A 20,654-nucleotide genomic window follows, 5' to 3' on the forward strand; every position below is an offset into this window, starting at 1 on the left:
GATTAGTATTGTTATTTCCACCCGCAGTCTCGTTATTTCCATATCGATACATCAGCTTCTCATACTTCCTATCATGTACCTTAGTACGATAATAATAAATACGGTCCGCTTGTTCGAAGGTTATCCGATCCCACACATTAAAATCACTACACGATAACACTGCACTACACTCGCTATGCAACCCGTATAATTCGCACTGCACTCTATCTAACTCAGCGTAATTGTTCCTTATTTGCTGTTTCAATAGACGGATACTAGCAGCCCTTAGAATGTTTGCAGAAAACGGTATATCCCTACGCGGTTTAAGTCTTACGCACGTAGGCAATAAGTTCGAATCGCGACACTTAATTAAAAATGACAACGATGTTGTTACACGCACTCGTTTTTTCCGCAACCATCCTAGACGTTTGAGTTTTATTGCTATCTCCGGCCCGTACCGGTTTACAATATATTGATTTAAACTAACACGATCTTCACTCATATTATTAAATTAAAACGGGACTTAATCGCGTAAAACTTACGTTTTATATTTAACCCGACGTTTCGGACATGACATTACGTCCGTGGTCACGGGTAGACTGGCTGGGAGTTGTATCAACATCTTCTAGCTGTACGAGTTTTTCGAACTACCCGCACTTGATTGTCATCAGTCACTTTTACGCTAGGGTTGCCACTCTGCCTACATACAACACTCACGACATCCGATGGTATGAGACGGGAAGTTTTCTCACGTTTACACTTGCTAATCACTGGATTCCACGAAGATGAAATCCCTTGCCCCTCATTTTGATTGAAATTACGATGTTTCCTGATTTCAATCGCTTCACGTACTTTCCTGCTATAGTAAAGACGTTCAGTTGAAAGGACTTTGGGATTATGCAGTTCAATCCAGTGGTTCGGTCCTGACTCTAGCAAATGCTCGGCAACCGCAGACTTATTTATTTGTCGTTTTTTGACCGCCGCGATATGTTCTTTGACCCTTTCCGCTATGGTGCGTTTGGTTATTTGCATATAAAACGTAAGTTTTACGCGACTAAGTCCCGTTTTAATTTAATAATATGAGTGAAGATCGTGTTAGTTTAAATCAATAGACTGTACATAGTTATGATATTTTAGTAATCGTCAATGTGTGTGTTATTTTGAAAAACGCGCCAAGCTTTTTGGAAACTCTGCTTGTGGTAACTATACCAAATGAAGCCGACTTTAATCAACGCGTATATACGTTTCAAAGTGAAAATACCAAAGGTACTGCATCGCTAATAAGAGAATCTTGTTTACTCTACTTTTAAGTTCAGTAGTTTCCAACGATTCTAAAAATTATCTTGCTTTCTAAGCTACTTTGAAAATTGCCTTATCAAAAGAATGTACAAACAACCAATAGGCAACTTGCCTCCTAGTCAAATCAGCTTCTTTTTCAGAACTGTCAAAACGAATTTTAACGACTTGCTTATATGGAATTTATATGAAATCGAATTGAGTGACGTCACGGTCAACTCAGTTACTTTATATATTTCTACCTGACTTATTAAATGGAAATAGGACTTAAAACTAACTTCTGGCCATGTTTTTGGTATAAAATATTTTATTTTAACTACAGTCAAGTTCCTTATTGGAACCTTACGCCACTGTAGAACTATGTCATAGTGACTTTATAAATCAGATTGTAAGAAATCTCTTGCTGCTTGTCATTTTGACATGGTTGTAGAGTGGCTTAGGGTTCCAATTGGTTGACTGTACCTACATAATGGGCAGAAACACTTGAAATATACTTTCTCACGTATTCCAATCTACGTCCAGTCTTATATAATTCAGTAACACGGTGTAGTATAAAAGCGATGGTCGTCTACTTCATAATAACTTCGACCGTAGCAAGTTTACTACAAAAAGTTATTCTCGTTATCCTGACATCGTTTATCTCAACAATTTCGCTAACTAACAATATTTCTTTAGCTTTCGTATAATAGGAAACGTTTTATTAGATTCGCGACATTTTCGCGCATAGTTGGGATTTTTTTGTCATAACTTTGCTTGGAATATTTTCTCTAACACAATATTTAGTTTTTAAGACACTTTGTTGTCAAGCAAGCGACTAGACCATATTATGGTAAGCGGTTACTGTATCGTAAAGTTTCTTATGATATGAGAAGTCTCAACTCTCAACTCATCATTGTAAATAAAGCTAATCGAACATTAAAGTATATCTACAAGGATATAGTTACAGTCTCATTCAAACTATAATATACGTTAAAAAGTGTGTTCTAAATGCGATATGGATCGGATATGTCATTGTCAAAAGTTACTTTTTTATTCAAGAAACGTCACTTTTGAATCAAACCGTGATCAAACCGCTTTGTGATGATTTTTCGGAGCATCTCTGCTGCACTATACGAATGTGTAGTCAATTGAAAAGTAACGTTAGTAATTTTCTAAAATATTTTCTTTGAGCATATCGCTATTGAGTTATGATTATCGATATACATATAACTCAATAGAACTCCGAGACAATTAACAAAATAGTTCCCAAACTAACACAAAGCGTTACAACCTAAAAATCACCAAACTTTTCCCGTTAATCACAGAAAATGAATCGCGCATTCGTCTTCCTCCTAACTTTCTGTTCGGGGAACTGTTTCTTCGACATCAGAGACATAATGTCGGGCACTATGGACCGACTCCCCGGGGACTTCGCTGCGGCTATTAAAGATATAGCGGAGGGACTGCCCACTAGAACGATGACTGTTGTACGCGGAAACTCTACGAATTTAAGGTAATTTTGTGATCATTTTGTTGCATTTTTAAAAGTAGCAGAGACGAAAGATGTTAGATAAGAACAGTTGTCACGTGTCTACGTGTCTACCACTATTTCTTCGACATCCGAGACATAATGTCAGGCAGTATAGACCGACTCCCCGGGGATTTCGCGGAGGCTGTTTAAGATATAGCAAAGGACCATCGTCATCAGACTAGAACACAATGTACAGCCATCGTTCTAATTAGAGCAGGATTAGAACAATGGCTGTTGAGCGAGGGAATTCTACGAATTTAAGGTAATTTTGTGATCATTTTGTTGCATTTTATAAGTACCTAACAGAGACGAAAGATGTTAGACAGAGACAGAAGGAGGCTCCCATAAAAGATCACATAATTTCTGCAAGAGCCTTAAGGATTAGTAAGGGATGTGATTATTTTGGTAAAATCTTTGATTGTTACAGAAGTTAAATAGTGACATAAAATTACGTAGCTGTTTAACCCAAAACGGAGGTACCTCATTGAGAAATAAAATATTTACTTTAATGTTACAGTGCCGAAGACATGTACGAACTTTTCTGCTTGCTAAGCGCACACTCGGTACAAGTTGTCAACTTAGATATCACGACAAAAGAGAATAAAGAAAAGGTAATTTATTTAATTCTTATTAATATCAACTCAGAAACTAACACTGCTAGTACTTACATACATAGTCAACTTCCTGAAAAAAAAATGCCGTCCGACAGTGAGACTTGCACAAAATAAAGCAGCTCACAATTAGAAGAAAAATATGGATTTGTTATGTATAAAGGTAATTTATATTTAATAAGTCAAAGAGAAATATATAAAGTAAATTGACTCCTCAGTATTTCATAGTAATTCCATTGGAGTTAGTCCGGTTTCCTCACGATGTTTTCCTTCACCGAAAAGCTACTGGCAAATCAAATTATTTGAAATAATTTCGCACATAAGTTCCGAAAAACTCATTGGTACGAGCCGGGGTTCGAACCCACGACCTCCGGATCGAAAGTCGCACGCTCTTACCGATAGGCCACCAGTGCTTTTGAGGTTAGATACAATTTTTCAGAGGCCTGTTGAGGTTACATACAATTTTTCAGAGCCATCAAATACCGCAATGTAATAAAACTCGCACGCGAGTTCTCGAACCGTCTAAATTGGCCCTAATAATCGTATACAGGGTGGAAAAATCGAATGCCACATGGATGGCAACTACCTTAAATATTGAAAATAGCACATTTTGTGTAAGGGAAGCTTTCCTTTGTTTTTAAAAAACAATAAATTATGCATTTAAGGATTTATGAAAAATCGCTTGCCTCAGTCGAGACTCGAACCGGTCAAATGTGACAAAAAATAACGTGCCGTATTTTATGATGCAGATTGAAAGGGTTATTGGTAAGGTTCATTTTTCTCTAAATAACAAATACAATGAGAATAACGGAAGGCCATGAAAACTAACAATTACCTTTTTGATCTCACCCGTCACGTGAAATGCACCGCAATTAAGAAGAAATTTTCATGGCCTTCCGTTATTCTGATTGTATTTTATTTGTTATTTAGAGAAAAATTAAGCTTACCAGTAACCCTTTCAATCTGCATCATAAAATACAGCACGTTATTTTTTGTCACATTTGACCGGTTTGAGTCCCGACTGAGGCAAGCGATTTTTCATAAATCCTTAAATTCAGAATTTATTGTTTTTAAAAACAAAGGAAAGTCTCCCTTACACAAAATGTGCTATTTACAATATTTAAGGTAGTTGCCATCCATGTGGCATTCGATTTTTCCACCCTGTATATTATTTATTATTTACAGTATTACGCTTTCGTGAAAGAAGCTCTGGACGTCTCTGACGAAAGAACGAGCCTAATACTCTGCGAGCCCTATGAATGTGAAGCAATTTTGTCTGAGGTTTGTAATCAATTAATATTATTTATTTACTAGCTTTTTCCCGCGGCTTCGCCCGCGTACTATTAGCAACTTTGGACCCCCATTTCACCCCCTTAAGATGTGAATTTTGAAAATTCCATTCTTAGTGCACCGTATAAGGAACCTACGTGCCAAATTTTGAATCTCTAGGACCAGCGGTTTCGGCTCTGCGTTGATATGTCAGTCAGTCAGTTTCTTCTTTTATATATTAAGATTTAATCTTTATTGAACAAAGAAACACAATGTCCAACCAAGAGGCGAACTTAATGCCATAACCAGCATTCTCTACCCGTCAGCCTTTAGGCAAAACAGAGAAGTTGAGAGTTTATATTAGTAATAAACTGGGTGTTTTCTTAACACGATCGAATAATCAAAATACAGGTTCGTACAAACGAAGATAACTCATGTTACGACAATATTGCTGTACGGGTAAAAAATTCTTTAATAAGTAGTTAAGCCATATCAAACACTGAAATCAGAATATTCATTCGATTTTAATAAATTATTATACAGAGTGGGGCCTGTAACAAAGGCGAAGAATTGAACTGTAGGCTATTCTCCTTATACTGATCAACATTTGTTCAGTGACTTTTAAAAATTATGAAGTCTTTAAATTTTTAATTTTTCATACAAAATAAATATTAGCTTCAATGTACGCCATTATTGTTGTCATTGACGTTGTCTGTCACACTTTAGACTTAACAGAATTCGCAATACATTACCTCTTAGAAAAAACTTTCAAGGGTAATAAAAATCAAAATACAAGTTATATTTAAAAGTCGCCGAACAAATGTTGATCAGTTAAAGGAGAATAGCCTAGAGTTCAATTCTTCGCCTTTGTTACAGGCCCCACTCTGTATACCAATAATAACTATTAATTGCTCTGATAATTAGATTTAGACTAATCTATTATTATATTAATTTGAATCATGTTATTTAGAACTGTCGTGCGCTATTTAAATTTAAAAATATACGTAAATTATAATTAGCCGGTAACTCCCACGTACCTTAAGAATTAAATTTAAATCAAGAACGTTAGAATTGAGAAAAGATCAGCTACAAAATTAAACGGACAAGAAAATTAAATATTCGAAACGCAATTAAATTTACTAAAGCTATAATTTATATTATATTAATGAAGGTGTATTAGCCTTAATCGTAAGCTCGTGGACGTCGAAATAAATATGTCTGATTTATAAAAGAAAGTCGAATTGAAATCATTGATCAATCAAAATTGAAAATGTTCAAATTAGGTTCCGTAGGTAGATAAGAGATTTTGAGTTATTCAAAAGTTACGGAAACAAATTATGCGACGAGGTGTAATTAACTTTTTCAGTACAGATGGTTTTTTTTTACGCACTAGTGCGAGAAGTGGTTCATTATATGCGAGGTCAAAACTTCGGAGGCTCATCTGTACTGAAAAACGTCGTACGATACACGTGCAAAAAGGAAATTCGTAACTCGTATCGATTTAAAATACTCTCTTCGGTCGTGTTTTAGTTTATCGCCACTCGTTCGTGTTTTGTGCACTTGTATCGTAATGTACTATTTTATTAAGTTTGTCGAAAATAGGCATAGTAATATTCCAAAAAATACGAATATCATTACTATTACCAAGGATGATATAATATTGGTATTACCGACAACTTCGCTCGCATAAAATTTTAAAGTAAGTTACCTACTTTACCCTCATATAGGTAGAATATTTCATAAATTATTAATTTTTTTTTTTTTTTTTTTATTTAATAAGAAACAAACAGTCGCATATATGTACATTGACATAAATTAAAGCACTTAAATTGCAGACTTACAGTTTCCTTAAAGAGAATATTACTTACAAACCATAACATGCTATAAGTAGATCTAACTCGATACATTTTCAATATGTGAAGTGCAAACTCGAATGAACTAGAAAAGAAAAAAAAACAAACTAAATAAAAAGAAAACAATCAAAAACAGAAGAGGAAAAATTAATATTGTTTTCTAGAAACAGCTCTTTTGCTAATGCACCTTTATTGAATAATATCCATTACAACGTCTTGTTTCATTTAAAGTTGTAAATAGGTAGGGTACTATTAGACACTTTTGGATTCGAAATTTTATGAAATGAATTTTAGAAATGTCCATGTAATATACCTATTTCTCTGATTAAATTCCTTAAATCCTAATTGCGTAAATGCTTTTTAAAGATCCTTTAGTTGTGAACATAAAATTGGGAAAAAATAAAGTGGACAGGACAACTTTTAATAGGGCGATCAAAGTTGACTTACCACGTACCTAATCATGAGCGGCGGCCCTAAAGCTGGAAATCAAAAACATTATTCTATTAGTTAACAGAACACAACCTGATCCACCGCACGATCCTGTACCTGTTCTACTGGTCATACGGTCCCGTCAGCGAGAAATTCCTGTTCACTCTCTCCGAAGCTATGAGGGTAGCTGTTGTCACCAACCCGCGGCCTGGCGTGTGAGTACATTCATGTTAGTATTAAATAGAACATAGCATAAAAAGACAGGTACAGTCAACCAATTGGAACCTTAGGCCACCCTACAACCATGTCAAAATGACAATCAGTAGGAGATTTCTTACAATCTGATTTATGACGTCACTATGACGTAGTTCTACAGTGGCCTACGGTTCCAATTGGTTGACTGTACATACATATATTTGCCACGAAATGATCCCGACTCAGCATGGTGTTAGCTTCGGAGGGCCAATTGCGAGTGAAAACATGGAAAGCACACACACAATACAAACAGGAAATATAAATAAAAAGATGCAAAAAAAGTACCTTCACAATTTAAAATAAAACGATATTTACATAATTCATAATTAAATTATTATTAAATACACTGATTATATATATATATATAACCTGATTTGTTTGTACCTACTAAAAGGCCCACTTGAACCAACCACTTTACTCAGGGTTAGTGGGCTGTCAACTGTCAAATTCCATATAAAATGGGGGGTTATTCCTCCATTTTCGTTGGTGCAAGTGGCCCTAAATGATTAGGAAGTAAGAGGTACAAGTTGTTCATTAAATTTCGTACTGTAGCATAACAATGATGCAGCAAATGTTAAAATCCGGGCATCAGCATTCTGATTAACATTTACAGTAATTTTGCAAGAAACGTCAAGTATTTATTTCTCAAAACATGACGTAAGCAGATAGAATCAATATGCAACCATTATTCATAGTTAATTTTGAAATTATGCGACTTGACATTTATAAAGCAGTTCGAATTTAAGTCGATACATGAGGGGTCAATTCTCCATACAAACGCTCTCGACTATTTCCTGCCTGGTTTTCAAAAATAGAGCAGTGATTTTTTCAACACAGATTATTATTATTTTTACCAGTGTCGGACCGTTTTGATTTTTTTGCTATTCTTATTTTTAAAGACACTAGAGCCTAGGGAATGCAAACCGGTAAACCGGTTTACCGGTTTCCCGGTAATTTTGCCAAATTTGGGTTCGGTAAATTACCGGTAAATATATTCAAAAACCGGTTTTTTACCGAAATTTAAATTTACTTAAAAATTATTACAAAAAGCACTTCTGTCGCAATTTCTCCGTAAATAAACACTTGTAGATACTTCTGGTAAACACTTTATTTAGCAAGAATTCGTTTTCTCCATGAAAACGTTTATTTTTTGTGTAATTGCTATGCTATATTCTGGTATTGAAAACATGTTTGTTATATCTTACCCACTGTAATAGGGATGAATGGTTTTCGTTTCATAAACGTACCTAAGTATGTGTGCCGACATGTTTCGTGTCATATGGAGACCCATCATCAGGCATGAGTTCTTGCAGCGGCTAGAGTCCGTGCATTGTTGCCTGCACTGAGCGTGCCTGCATTGTCGGTTCCAAAATAATAAAAAACCTGATTCCTATAAAACCAACAAGTGTGGACTGTGGACAATCACTATCCACATTTGGTTTTATAAACTCCAAATTTAGACCCCGAATGAAGGATAAGACCATAAATTCGCTCATTGTTATACACATATTTGATTAGCTTTTAAGATAAGACCCCCTCTTCCTTGCATTGGTATCTTGAATTGCTGAGGGTCGTGAAGTCCCAATAGAATCAGTTTTATTCTGACTTTCTGTTCCTGTTTCTGTTGAAGTTGGGTGTAGAGGGTGGAAGGGATCTCATCTGTCCATCTTGCGACCTCTGGATCGTTAGCCATCAACCTTGCCAGTAATGATTAGTTGCTCAAGGTTGTGGCCTTTTTCCCTCCAAAAACTCAAAAATTCTACGTAATCAGATGGTTGATAACCTGGTGTTGATTTTCTATTCGCGTAAGATATACACATTTGTACGGAAGGCAATTCAGGGTATTTGCAAAATCTTCATCTAGCACCACATCTCGAAAACGTCAATGCGGTTGCAGCCTTTTTCAGACTCCAAGTCTCAGCTCCGTAGATGAAAATGGAGAAGACTAGAGCGTAAACCAATCCGGTTTTGGTTTTTCTAGAGATATGCGGTTCTCAGGAACCGAGAATTATGAGATAATCCTTGTAGCTGGGACTCTTTTGGCCATTCCTATGCGTATTCTGATTTTTTTTAAGAAGAACCGGTATTGTCGATGTTTGCGCCGAAGTATATGAAGTTACTGGCCTAAGAACATCTGTGTGTTGTATCTACTTACCACAATCCACCACCGTAAGCTTGATTTTTACTGTAGTTAATCTTGAGATGCGTTTCCAGACTGATGCGTTCCATTTTACCAGTGCTGTCAACCATTTCCGCTTCATTGGCGGCCAGAAAATTGGTGTTATCTGCCTATCGAAGATTCGTTATTTTGGTGCGCACCAATGATGATTCTTCCCTCCCAGCTTCCGCAGGCTCTTCTGATGAGTGATGACATATTCACCGTAGGCAGGTGACGGGTAATCTTATCAACACCTTTTACAAAAGTAAAAGGGCTCGAAGTTTCTCTGCCAATTCAGTTTCCTTTTTCAATGGAGTTTCAATTCAATGAAAGCTACCAAATGCTTGATGACAAAACGATGCAGTCAAAGGCTTTGCTATAGTTGATAAAGCAGAGGATCATCGAAGTACTGAATTCATAAGCCATCTCTATCAATGGACGTATATTTAGGATCTGTTTGCACCTTTGCCCTTGACGAAACTTGCCTGTTTTTGCGGGATCTGCCAGTCCAGGATGTGACATAACCTGCTGTGTAACACAGCACTTTTCTGGTGGTTATATAAGAACCAGGGTCCTGTCTGCTGTAGTTGTCCTTTACGCAATTACAAATACGTGATACTTATATGAATAATCTGTGATAATTTCTAGTGTCTTAGTTGATTTTATCGAAGATAAGACCTAATTGTAAGATTTAGCATCTAAAATGTATTTATATTTTGTAACAAAGTCCTAAAATCTGCTTTTTTCAAGATTTCAATAATCATATTTGTCTTTTTAAAGTGGTAGTTTAATGAACACTACTAAAAAAACTACTTAATTATCGATTTTGACGGAAAATATTGATTTTTCTTCAAATAAAATAAAAACCGGGAAATTACCGGTTTACCGGTTTTGGCGACGCTATGTCGGTAAATTACCGGTTTTGAAAAACGACCGGTAATTGCATTCCCTACTAGAGCCCATCAAAAAATTCCAAAAACAGCGTTATTGATTATAGCGTTAAAAAAGGTGTGGTATTCAAAATTGGTGACAATTAGCCAAAAACACTAAACGATCCAACACAGATTATTTCATTGTTATTCAGATTCTCAAATTTCGTTACGATTGATTAAGTTTTGAAGGAGGAAACAGTCGAGAGCGGAACCTCGTTTTAAAGTTTTGTTCGCAATATCTTTCAACTGAGTTGTTCTTAATGGACAATTTTTTTTTGATAAATCTAGTTAATAACACAAGTATATTAAACTAGAATTTCTAAATTGAAAGGGGGGCTCCTTTCCATTTTAGAATTTTCGCTCCTGTAGTGTCCGAAACAATAACATATAGGTACATAATTTATTCGTGATAAGTCTCTCTTTACCTGACCAATAAATCAACCTAGAACAGCCAAACATTTTTCCGTCCCCGAACCAAACATCACCCCTATTCGGGGCGGTTATAATTCATTTATCTCCCTTGGGACCAAAATAGATGCCGTCCAATTAGTACTAATTAGTAAATAATAAATGAATGGAGTATGTAGGTAATTTTCCCTGTTAATATCAACTATATCGCTTGGGACTTGAGCGATTGTACCCTATTTTATTACCCGACTACGGGAACGCAAAAGGAGGGTTATGATTTTGACTATTTAAATGTTATTAAATATATATATATATACTCCTTGCATTATTCCGGCATTTGTCACGGATCATGAGAGCCTGGGGTCCGCTTTGACAACTAATCCCAAGATTTGGCGTAGGCACTAGTTTTACGAAAGCGACTGCCATCTGACCTTCCAACCCGAAGGGTAACTAGACCTTATTGGAATTAGTCCGGTTTCCTCACGATGTTTTCCTTCACCGAAAAGCGACTGGCAAATATCAAATGACATTCGCACATGCACATAAGTTCCGAAAAACTCATTGGTACGAGCCGGGGTTCGATCCCGCGATCTCCGGAATGAACGTCGCACGCACTTACCGCACGGCTACCAGCGCTTCCAAATGCTATTGAATAAATGTTCACAAGTCTTTGAGTTAGGGTCACTTGCACCACCGAAAATGGAGGATTGACCCGAGGTTAACCCACCATTTTATGTGGAATTTGACAGTTGACAGCCCAGTAACCTGGAATTAAAACAATGGTGCAAGTGGCCTTTATAAGCTGTTTTTTTTTTAGTTTGAATAGGTTAACGTTTGACTACGATCACACCTGATGGTAAGTGATGATGCGGTCTACGGCGGAGCACGATTATCTATGAGATACCTATTTACTCTTGCTTTAAAGAGACCTGGATTGTACTCACGAAAGCACGAAACACAGATATCTACTCGCTTGCGTATTGGCGGCATGCCAGCGGCGTATCGCTTTCGTTTGCGTCGGTGAAATGCCATTCGGCTACGGGGCCTGGATTTTAATGCGGAAAACAGTTGCAGGGCATTCCACTCTTTGGCGGTTCGCAAAAGAAATGTTGAAGCGAAACGCTTCAAACGCAATTAATATATTTACATACATACATACATACATACATACAATCACGCCTGTTTCCCAGAGGGGTAGGCAGAGATCACGGATTTCCATTTACTACTATCCTAACAAACCACTTTCGCTTCACACACTTTCATAACGTTTCTCATACACGCTCGTCGGTTTCGAGTACTTCTGACCTGGCCTTTTTGCAATATTTCCACGATTTGATCAAGAAGACCCTTCAACTCCCATTCTGTTCCTTCCGTTAATCTCCTCTCATCCATCCTCTCTACATGCCCGAACCACCTTAACATACCCAATCCCATCTCAATCTTTGTCACCTCATCAACATCCACTCCACACTTCTCTTATCACGCTATTTCTGATCCTATATCACTCAACTTCACACCAGCGTGGAAATGAGAGCGTTAAGAAACATGCATTGTTTAACGCTCTCATTTCCACGGCATATTATATATATATATATATATATATTTTTAATAAAATGAATGGCACACTGTAATATTACTAGACATCTTATAATTACGTATTATTAGACATAATTAGTAGACATCTTAGACATATACACGCTTTGTTAGGTACATAACGAAATTCGTCTACAATTAAGCATTAACATTGTTGTTGAACATTGAGATGAGATATGTCTCTAGAACTTGGTATCCATTTAGATTTCATTTAGTAAAGTAGGTAATTTAGGCATGACACTAATTAGACACTTAAATTTCAATCTTGGATTACGATGTTCTCATGTATTATTCTTTGGATAATCTGTGTCGTTTTCAAGCAAAAGGTACCGCATTTTTGTTAAAGTACGCTCAAAAAGGTAATTCGTATGAAGATACGAACAAATTTCGTCTTTACGGCAAATCATAGATTAAATATAAAAAGATCATACCATCCCATACATTAAAATGCGACCGCCTAAGAACGCGCATACACTACACCACACATAGATGGCGCCACAAAAAAATGTCTCATTTCATCATTATCAATATATTTATATTTCATTTCATTTCAATAGTTATTTGTTTTACAAGGGGGCAAAGTAGTTGTTTAACCGCACGTGCAAATATTGATACCCGAGCAAGCGAAAGATTCTAATATTGAACCGCGAGCGTAGCGAGTGGTTCAAAAAGTGGAATCTAGAGCGTTGCGAGCGTTTCGAATGTTAAACAATGTTAAACAAACTTTGCCACCGAGTGAAACACAAAAATTTTCACCACACCAACACGAACAAAATACTAACTATAAAACATCAAATTAAATCAAATCTATCAATTTATTCAATATTTACATACAATCACGCCTGTATCCCATAAAGGGGAAGGCAGAGCAATATTTATGATTATTTATTCAATATTTATGATTCAAAATCATCATTCATAGGTAAATTCTACCAGCCAGCTTAAGACATCAAGATAAAATTTGTTTAAAGGACCATGCGCATTTTATATGGATATTTAGGCCATGAGCGAACAGAAATGAAAGTTGAACTTTCACCAAAACATTTGCACTCCGTCTACTAAGCATGACAATTATATTCCCTGTTCTAGAAACAAGTTCAGAGGATATATATCAATTTCATTTAGTATCTATTTGGAAAACGTCAAGAAACTTTACATTTTCAAGCAGATTTTATGGTACTATTTAAGTAATTGTACCATAACTAACTCAAAGACTGATTTTTAAGGACAATGTCTTATAGCGGCATGCATAACTTGATAATATCTACACTTTACTATAGGTGTCATCTCTGTTCGCTCGTGGCCCAAAATGCCCATTCTTTGCACTCTTGTGGATAAAATGCAATTTTGCTATCTGTTTTCGAATAGCAAAGTTAGCCTTTAACAGTTGGTGTGGTGAAAAATATTTATACGCTTATTTATTTATATACATATATTAGCATGGTATGGGCATGTAATGCGGAGGGATGAAAGCAATGTTATAAAACGAGTGGTAAATATGAAAGTGGATGGATACAATGGTAGTGGAAGGCCTAAGAAAAGATGGATGGAATGTGTGAACAACGATATGAGAGTGAAAGGTATTAGTATGGAAATGACGGCTGGATAGAGAAAAATGGAGGAAGATGATCTGCTGCGCCGACCCCAAATAATGGGAAAAGGGCAAGGGAATGATGATTTATTTATATACCTACCTGTATTATTCGTTTACATGGACCTTTTCGAAAACTCAATAAACAGTATCGCAGTTTCAGTCTTTGATCAAAATCCAATTATTTCATCTCCGGTTGCTCTCTCAATTCATCAATAATGAAGCAAAATAAAATATTTACTGTTCGATAATTCAAAGGGATCCTGATTTTTCCCCATTTTTCCTCCTCAATTTTTCCGGGATCGCCAAACAACGTCCGATGGTCGCCCGCCCGTATTTCTTAAAATAACATTTTTTCCAGCCTAGCCGAAATCAGCAATTCCCGAAAAGTTTGTACATTTGTATCACGTTTCCGATTTTGATAAAAATTGGTAGGCTGATAGAGTCCATGATGCTGAGCAAGATCCACTTGGCTTCCCAAAATGTCCCAGGCAGTTTGTGTGAAACTTTCCAGGCAGTTTGTATATAAATATGGTAACAAAAAAGGAAGGTTTCATACAAACTACCTAGGACATTTTGGATCTTGCTCAGCATCATGGACTCTATCAGCCTACAATTTTTATCACCATCGGGGACGTGACCCAAATCATAAATTAAATATAACAAGATCATACCATCCCATACATTAAAATGCGACCGCCTGAGACCGCGCTTACACTCCACCACACATAGATGGCGCCACAAAAAAAATGTCTTGTAGCTTTCGATTATACTTGTAGATGGCGTTAAGTGTCACCTTTGACATAGATTTACGGCTCGGAATTGACACTTAATGCCAATCTACAAATAATCGGTGGCAACAAGGCATTTTTTGTGGCGACATCTATGTGTGGCGGAGTGTAAGCGCGCATTTTTATGGGATGGCGGTCGCATATTTAATTTATGCCCAAATGTATGGAATTACTCAAATAACAATCGTTATGATCTTGTTATATTTAATTTATGCCCAAATGTACAAACTTTTCGGGAATTACTCAAATAACAATCGTTGACGCTAGACGCCGATCGAAACGCAGTCTGGCTCTGTCGCGCCAATACGGAAGAGCGACAGAGATCGACAGACAACGATGTTACCGTAAAGCGTTTGTGCATTTGGCTACGTACACAGAGTTCAATAAGTCAGTCGAAACGAAACAGTGGAAGATTTCTCTCTTTTACTTAACGGTGTATAGTAAGGCAGCGTTCCCACTTAAGCGTCGCGTGTCTCGAGGCGCGAACGGACGTCTTCGCCACGCCGCCTGAATGTAATTCAAAAAACGTCTCCTCAGTACATTATGTATAGGAAGTACGTAAGACGCGCACCAGGCGGCGTGGCGGTGGCGTGACGTCCGTTGCGCGCCCCGAGACACGCGACGCTTAAGTGCGTTTTCACATTATCCGATCCGATATCGGATGTCGGACCGTTATCCCATACATTACAGGCGCCATTTTGGAGTTTTTCTATTGAAATCCTTCCGACATCCGATATCGGATCGGATAATGTGAAAACGCACTAAGTGGGAACGCTGCCTAAGGTCATTCCATTGATTCGTTGTCAATATTTGCACTCGATTTTTGATTTGTCTTTTCCTTATTATTGTAAATGTAGTGATACGCGATTAGGTATACAGCGTGTGTATTCCATACGGGTGAATATCTTAATAACGATTAGTATTCGGGCCTAAGGAGCCTAACTACATACTTACATGTTGTTTTTTTTAATAGATGAGATATAATTTTTTTTCATACATATTTTTTTCATTAAATAAATAAATATTATAGGACATTCTTACACAGATTGACTGAGCCCCACGGTAAGCTCAAGAAGGCTTGTATTGCGGGTAATGCGGGTACTCAGACAACGATACACATAATATACAAATACTTATATAGATAGAAAACGTCCATGACTCAAGAACAAATATCTGTGCTCATCACACAAATAAATGTCCTTACCGGGATTCGAACCCAGGACCGCGGCTCAGCAGGCAGGGTCACTACCGACTGAGCCAAACCGGTCGTCAAAATCATTACTAAAGTAAAATACAGACGTAACTAATGTTTTATAGAGTTTTTCTAGTACATTTCTTAATGAAATTGTATAGATATAATCTGCTAAAGTAGTATACGATTTTATTGATGTAACTAAAGATAAATTTCTTGATGGATGCGTTGAAGTACTATCTAGTGATCAATCTTTATACATTTTCTTCTTTCACGAAGTTATAGTACTGCCGATCGGCCTTATTCGCCTTACATAATAAATAAATAAATAAATACTATAGGACATTCTTACACAGATTGACTGAGGCCCACGGTAAGCTCAAGAAGGCTTGTGCTGTGGGTACTCAGACAACGATATATATAACTCAGGAACAAATATCTGTGCTCATCACACAAATAAATGCCCTTACCGAGATTCGAACCCGGGACCGCGGCGCAGCAGGCAGGGTCACTACCGACTGCGCCAGACCGGTCGTCAAATCATCAACTGTCCAAGAGGCATCATTTTATAATAAGCAATGGATATTATCGCATCTAGGTACCAAAACGTATTCTTTGAAATAATAAAGTAATATAATACAACTTTCTTTTATAACTACTTTACGGCTTATAATAGGTTTGGTTGTCACACTTTTCACTTAAACCAGTGGTGGGCAAAGTAAGGGCCGCAGGCCATGTACAGCACTGTAGGAAAAAAACATTTTTGTTGTAAATCTGGCTCGCTTTTAAAAATTCCTTTATATTTTAGCTCCCAATGAAAAAGTTTGGCCACCGCTGACTTAAAGTGTGGATTGCAAATGAATAATTTTGACAAGTGATTGTACCTATCCGACTTGCGATATTATCAACGGATAATCAACACGTAACGTCAGTGTTAGCGTGTCGAATTCAGGCCAATACAAGCCTAGCGGCCACGTACTTAGTAATTTGATTGGCCGCCCGGTTAGGACCCTGAAACATGTTTTATGAGTGCCAAGGAAAATACGACTTATTGCTTTGGAAGTTTTTTCACTATTGATCATAGAGGAATATAAGTAAGGAGTGGCAACTCCATACATCAGTTCTCTTTTAGCGAAATGAGAGTTATTTTGGAGTCGACGTCAAAAAGCGTGAATCATAAGTACTGTTAGTTGTCGACAGATGTCGCATCAAACAAAAATTATAATGCTGAACAATGTTCAACTAAGGTTACAATCTGATTTATCGGTTTACTGCTTCTAATATAAGTTGTAAACTGTTTTAATATCACAATACTTGTCAGACTCTGGACACCAAACCAGACACCAGGGGCCATTTCTCGAAAGATATTAGTCTAATAATATTAGTGTGTTGTCATGGCAACCCATACCATTTGACAGTTTGTGGACTAATAATATTAGTCTAATATCGTTCGAGAAATGGGCCCCTGTTGTCATTCAAGTAGTGGTACTACTACTGCACGGGTAGCATGGTCGCGCGATAGACGATAAAATATCAGGCCGTCCCTATCGCACTATTAGTAAGTGCGATAGGAACGGCCAGATGTTTTATCATTTATCGCGCGACCATAATTGCCTGCCTGGAAGCTATTATGCTACATACTACTCAAGATAAATTGAGTTTTAGTAAGAAGTGTGGTTTTTTATGCGATAGGAGGCAAACGACCAGACAGGTCACCTCATGGTAAGCGATTACTGCTGCCCATGGACACCCAAAAGAGACTTGGAGATGCGTTGCCGGCCTTCAGGATTGGTGTACGCTTTTTTTAGGGTTCCGTACCTCAAAACGGAACCCTTATAGAATCACTCGTGCGTCTGTCTGTCACGGCCAATTTTTTTTCTTTGAAGATTTAAGGTCGTGTTCAATGATGTACCTATGGAGTTGCTACTCTTTCCTTATATTTGTCTATGTTATAGATGTCGTGGGTTATTGGATTTCGTGATTGCTCGAGGCCAGACCGGCTTAATTTTTGAGAGGCTAGGTAACTTCGTTCGATAAAAATGGCGAACATAGTTTCACGTAGTGTTGTCGAAAATGTTTCGTCATTATTGAACTAAGCTCTTGTTGAAAACAAAAGTGTCTATTTATTTTTAATTATGTACATAAAAATTGTTATTTTTTATAAGACGATGAATTGTGCTGAAATATTTGAAGTAGGTACTTAGTTGTCCTAGACATTATTGTGTACTTTAGTAATTAATACAACAAGTAACAACAGTACGTACATATCTACAGTGCGACTTGAAAAATAATTATAAATAACTTTCATAAAGGTTGTCATGTTAATGTCACCTACGAGTATTATATAACGATAATGTGATAGCTGAGAATAAAATGGTGCTATCAATAATTTTCTAAAAACGTTTGATGTCGCACTATAAATATGGAGAATCACACACGTGTTATTGAAATTGACATAGTTTTACAGTTTTGGCAATAGTGGCATTGCCCGCAATATCAATGATATCTCACTGAACTAGATTTACATAATAGAAGAAACAAGTTCATAATATAATATTTATATGTACATATTTGAATAGGGACCGAACGTGTCAGATTTGTAGGTACTGAAGTTGTTACTTGCCTGTGTTCATAATTCTTGTGTTATTTTATTGCAATTAAATATCACGTAACGAGGCATTTTTTATGTTTTTGTTGACTTCAACTTATAAAAATTGACACCCGAAAGCCGCAAGCTACGAATAAAGGATGGACAACTCAGCGGATTTTACTTAGTTAATTTGACGTGCTAAGTTTGCTTGATCTATGGAATATATGACATCTGTGATGCAGCTGCAGTGGACATCCAGAACAAAACTTTAACGAAAATAAAAAAAAATCTAAAAGGGTAATATTTTTTACAGATTCCGTATATACTACAATCAAGCGACCCCCCACCAAATGCACCACCTGTCGTTAGTCAACTGGTGGGCAGGGAGGTTGTATAAGTCGCCAGTGCTGCCACCTGCCGATAAGGTGTACCATGATTTTAAAGGCAGGGTCTTCAGAGTACCTGTGTTACACGTGAGTATAAACTTGACTAACTGCCCGCCTAGCCGCAGTGACAATCGTTCACGCTCTATCGGTTGCCTTATGTTACAACATGACATGTATACGATCAAAACCAGCCAGCAAACCATGTCAGCAAAACTAAAACCTAATTCTGTATTTTCAATTTGATATTTTACAATATTTTGATACGCACTTTAGTCATTTTATGAAGCATTTCACTTGCACAAATATCCCGAGCGAGATGTTATTTTGACAACAAACGTTGTGACAGGGCGATGTCTTCTGATTACATTTTAGAGACTGAGTATTGAGATACAGAGTTAACTCCGATTCTGTTTTTGAATTATTTGCAACTCCCACAGGCCCCGCCCTGGCATTTCGTAACGTACAACAATGACTCGACTGTCAACGTCACCGGTGGACGAGATGACAAGCTACTGTCCCTGCTAGCCAAGAAACTTAACTTTCGGTGAGTAAACTAGGCAGGCGTTCTCTCGGTGGCTCGAGCGATGCGTTGAAACAGTACAAGTAGCGGCACGTATGTTTAGCACTGAGTGAATAGGTGTGCATCAGAATGACTGACCAAAGTGGCAGATCGATGTTGGAGTACCATCAGCATTTACTACCTATTTGCTACTATTTACTACCTATATTGACATATTTGCTACCTAAGTTAGAAAAAAGATTTTCCAAAAATAATGTGGGCAGTCATTCTGACGTCAGGATGACTGCCCAAACTGAGTATGTCGGGATTGGACCCCTAATTTGCAACAATGTATATACTATGATTTACTACCTATTTGCTACCTACACATATATTTTTTTCAGATTTTTTAGGTAAAAAATAACGATTTTATGAGCAAAGTATTATTTTTAGAGATTTCTTCCATAAAGTGGGCAGTCATTCTGACGTCAGGATGACTGCCCAAACTGAGTATGTCGAGGTTGGACCCCCTAATTTGCAACAATGTATGTACTATGATTTACTACCTATTTGCTACCTGCACATATATTTTTTTCGGATTTTTTAGGCAAAGAATAACGATTTTATAAGCAATTAGTTTTTTTGTAGAAATATGTTTCATAAAGTGGGCAGTCGTTCATACTTCAAGTTGGACCCCCTAATTTGCAACATTCTATGTCCTATGATTTACTACCTTTGCTACCTACATATAATATCTATACATTTTCATTTTATTTGTTTATAAATAAAATCTGAAAACATACATATAATATTATGTAGGTAGGAAAATGGGGCCTTGGGGCCTATATTTATTTCATTTTATTAAATTTTTCATATTTAAAAAAATCTGAAAACATACATATATTATGTAAGTAGGCAAATGGGTAGTAAATCATAGGACATAGAATGTTGCAAATTAGGGGGTCCAACTTGAAGTATGAATGACTGCCCACTTTATGAAACACATTTCTACAAAAAAACTATTTTGCTTATAAAACCGTTAATCTTGGCCTAAAAAATCCGAAAAAAATATATGTGCAGGTAGCAAATAGGTAGTAAATCATAGTACATTCATTGTTGCAAATTAGGGGGTCCAACCTCGACATACTCAGTTTGGGCAGTCATCCTGACGTCAGAATGACTGCCCACTTTATGGAAGAAATCTCTAAAAATAATACTTTGCTCATAAAATCGTTATTTTTTACCTAAAAAATCTGAAAAAAATATATGTGTAGGTAGCAAATAGGTAGTAAATCATAGTATATACATTGTT

The 20,654-nt window shown here is 36.8% G+C and overlaps 1 protein-coding gene across 1 annotated transcript in view; it reads left to right on the forward strand.

Moving 5' to 3' along the window:
* Nucleotides 1-2,582: 2,582 nt before the first annotated feature.
* Nucleotides 2,583-20,654, forward strand: part of LOC125226596 (ionotropic receptor 40a) — a 51,421-nt gene continuing 33,349 nt past the window's right edge. The window contains exons 1-6 of the mRNA XM_048130603.1: nt 2,583-2,767; nt 3,303-3,396; nt 4,582-4,677; nt 7,026-7,162; nt 18,771-18,930; nt 19,281-19,387. Coding sequence (XP_047986560.1) covers nt 2,583-2,767; nt 3,303-3,396; nt 4,582-4,677; nt 7,026-7,162; nt 18,771-18,930; nt 19,281-19,387 — 779 coding nt within the window. The remainder of the gene's footprint in view (nt 2,768-3,302; nt 3,397-4,581; nt 4,678-7,025; nt 7,163-18,770; nt 18,931-19,280; nt 19,388-20,654) is intronic.

This window comes from Leguminivora glycinivorella, chromosome 5 (assembly GCF_023078275.1).
Source record: "Leguminivora glycinivorella isolate SPB_JAAS2020 chromosome 5, LegGlyc_1.1, whole genome shotgun sequence".
Taxonomy (NCBI): domain Eukaryota; kingdom Metazoa; phylum Arthropoda; class Insecta; order Lepidoptera; family Tortricidae; genus Leguminivora; species Leguminivora glycinivorella.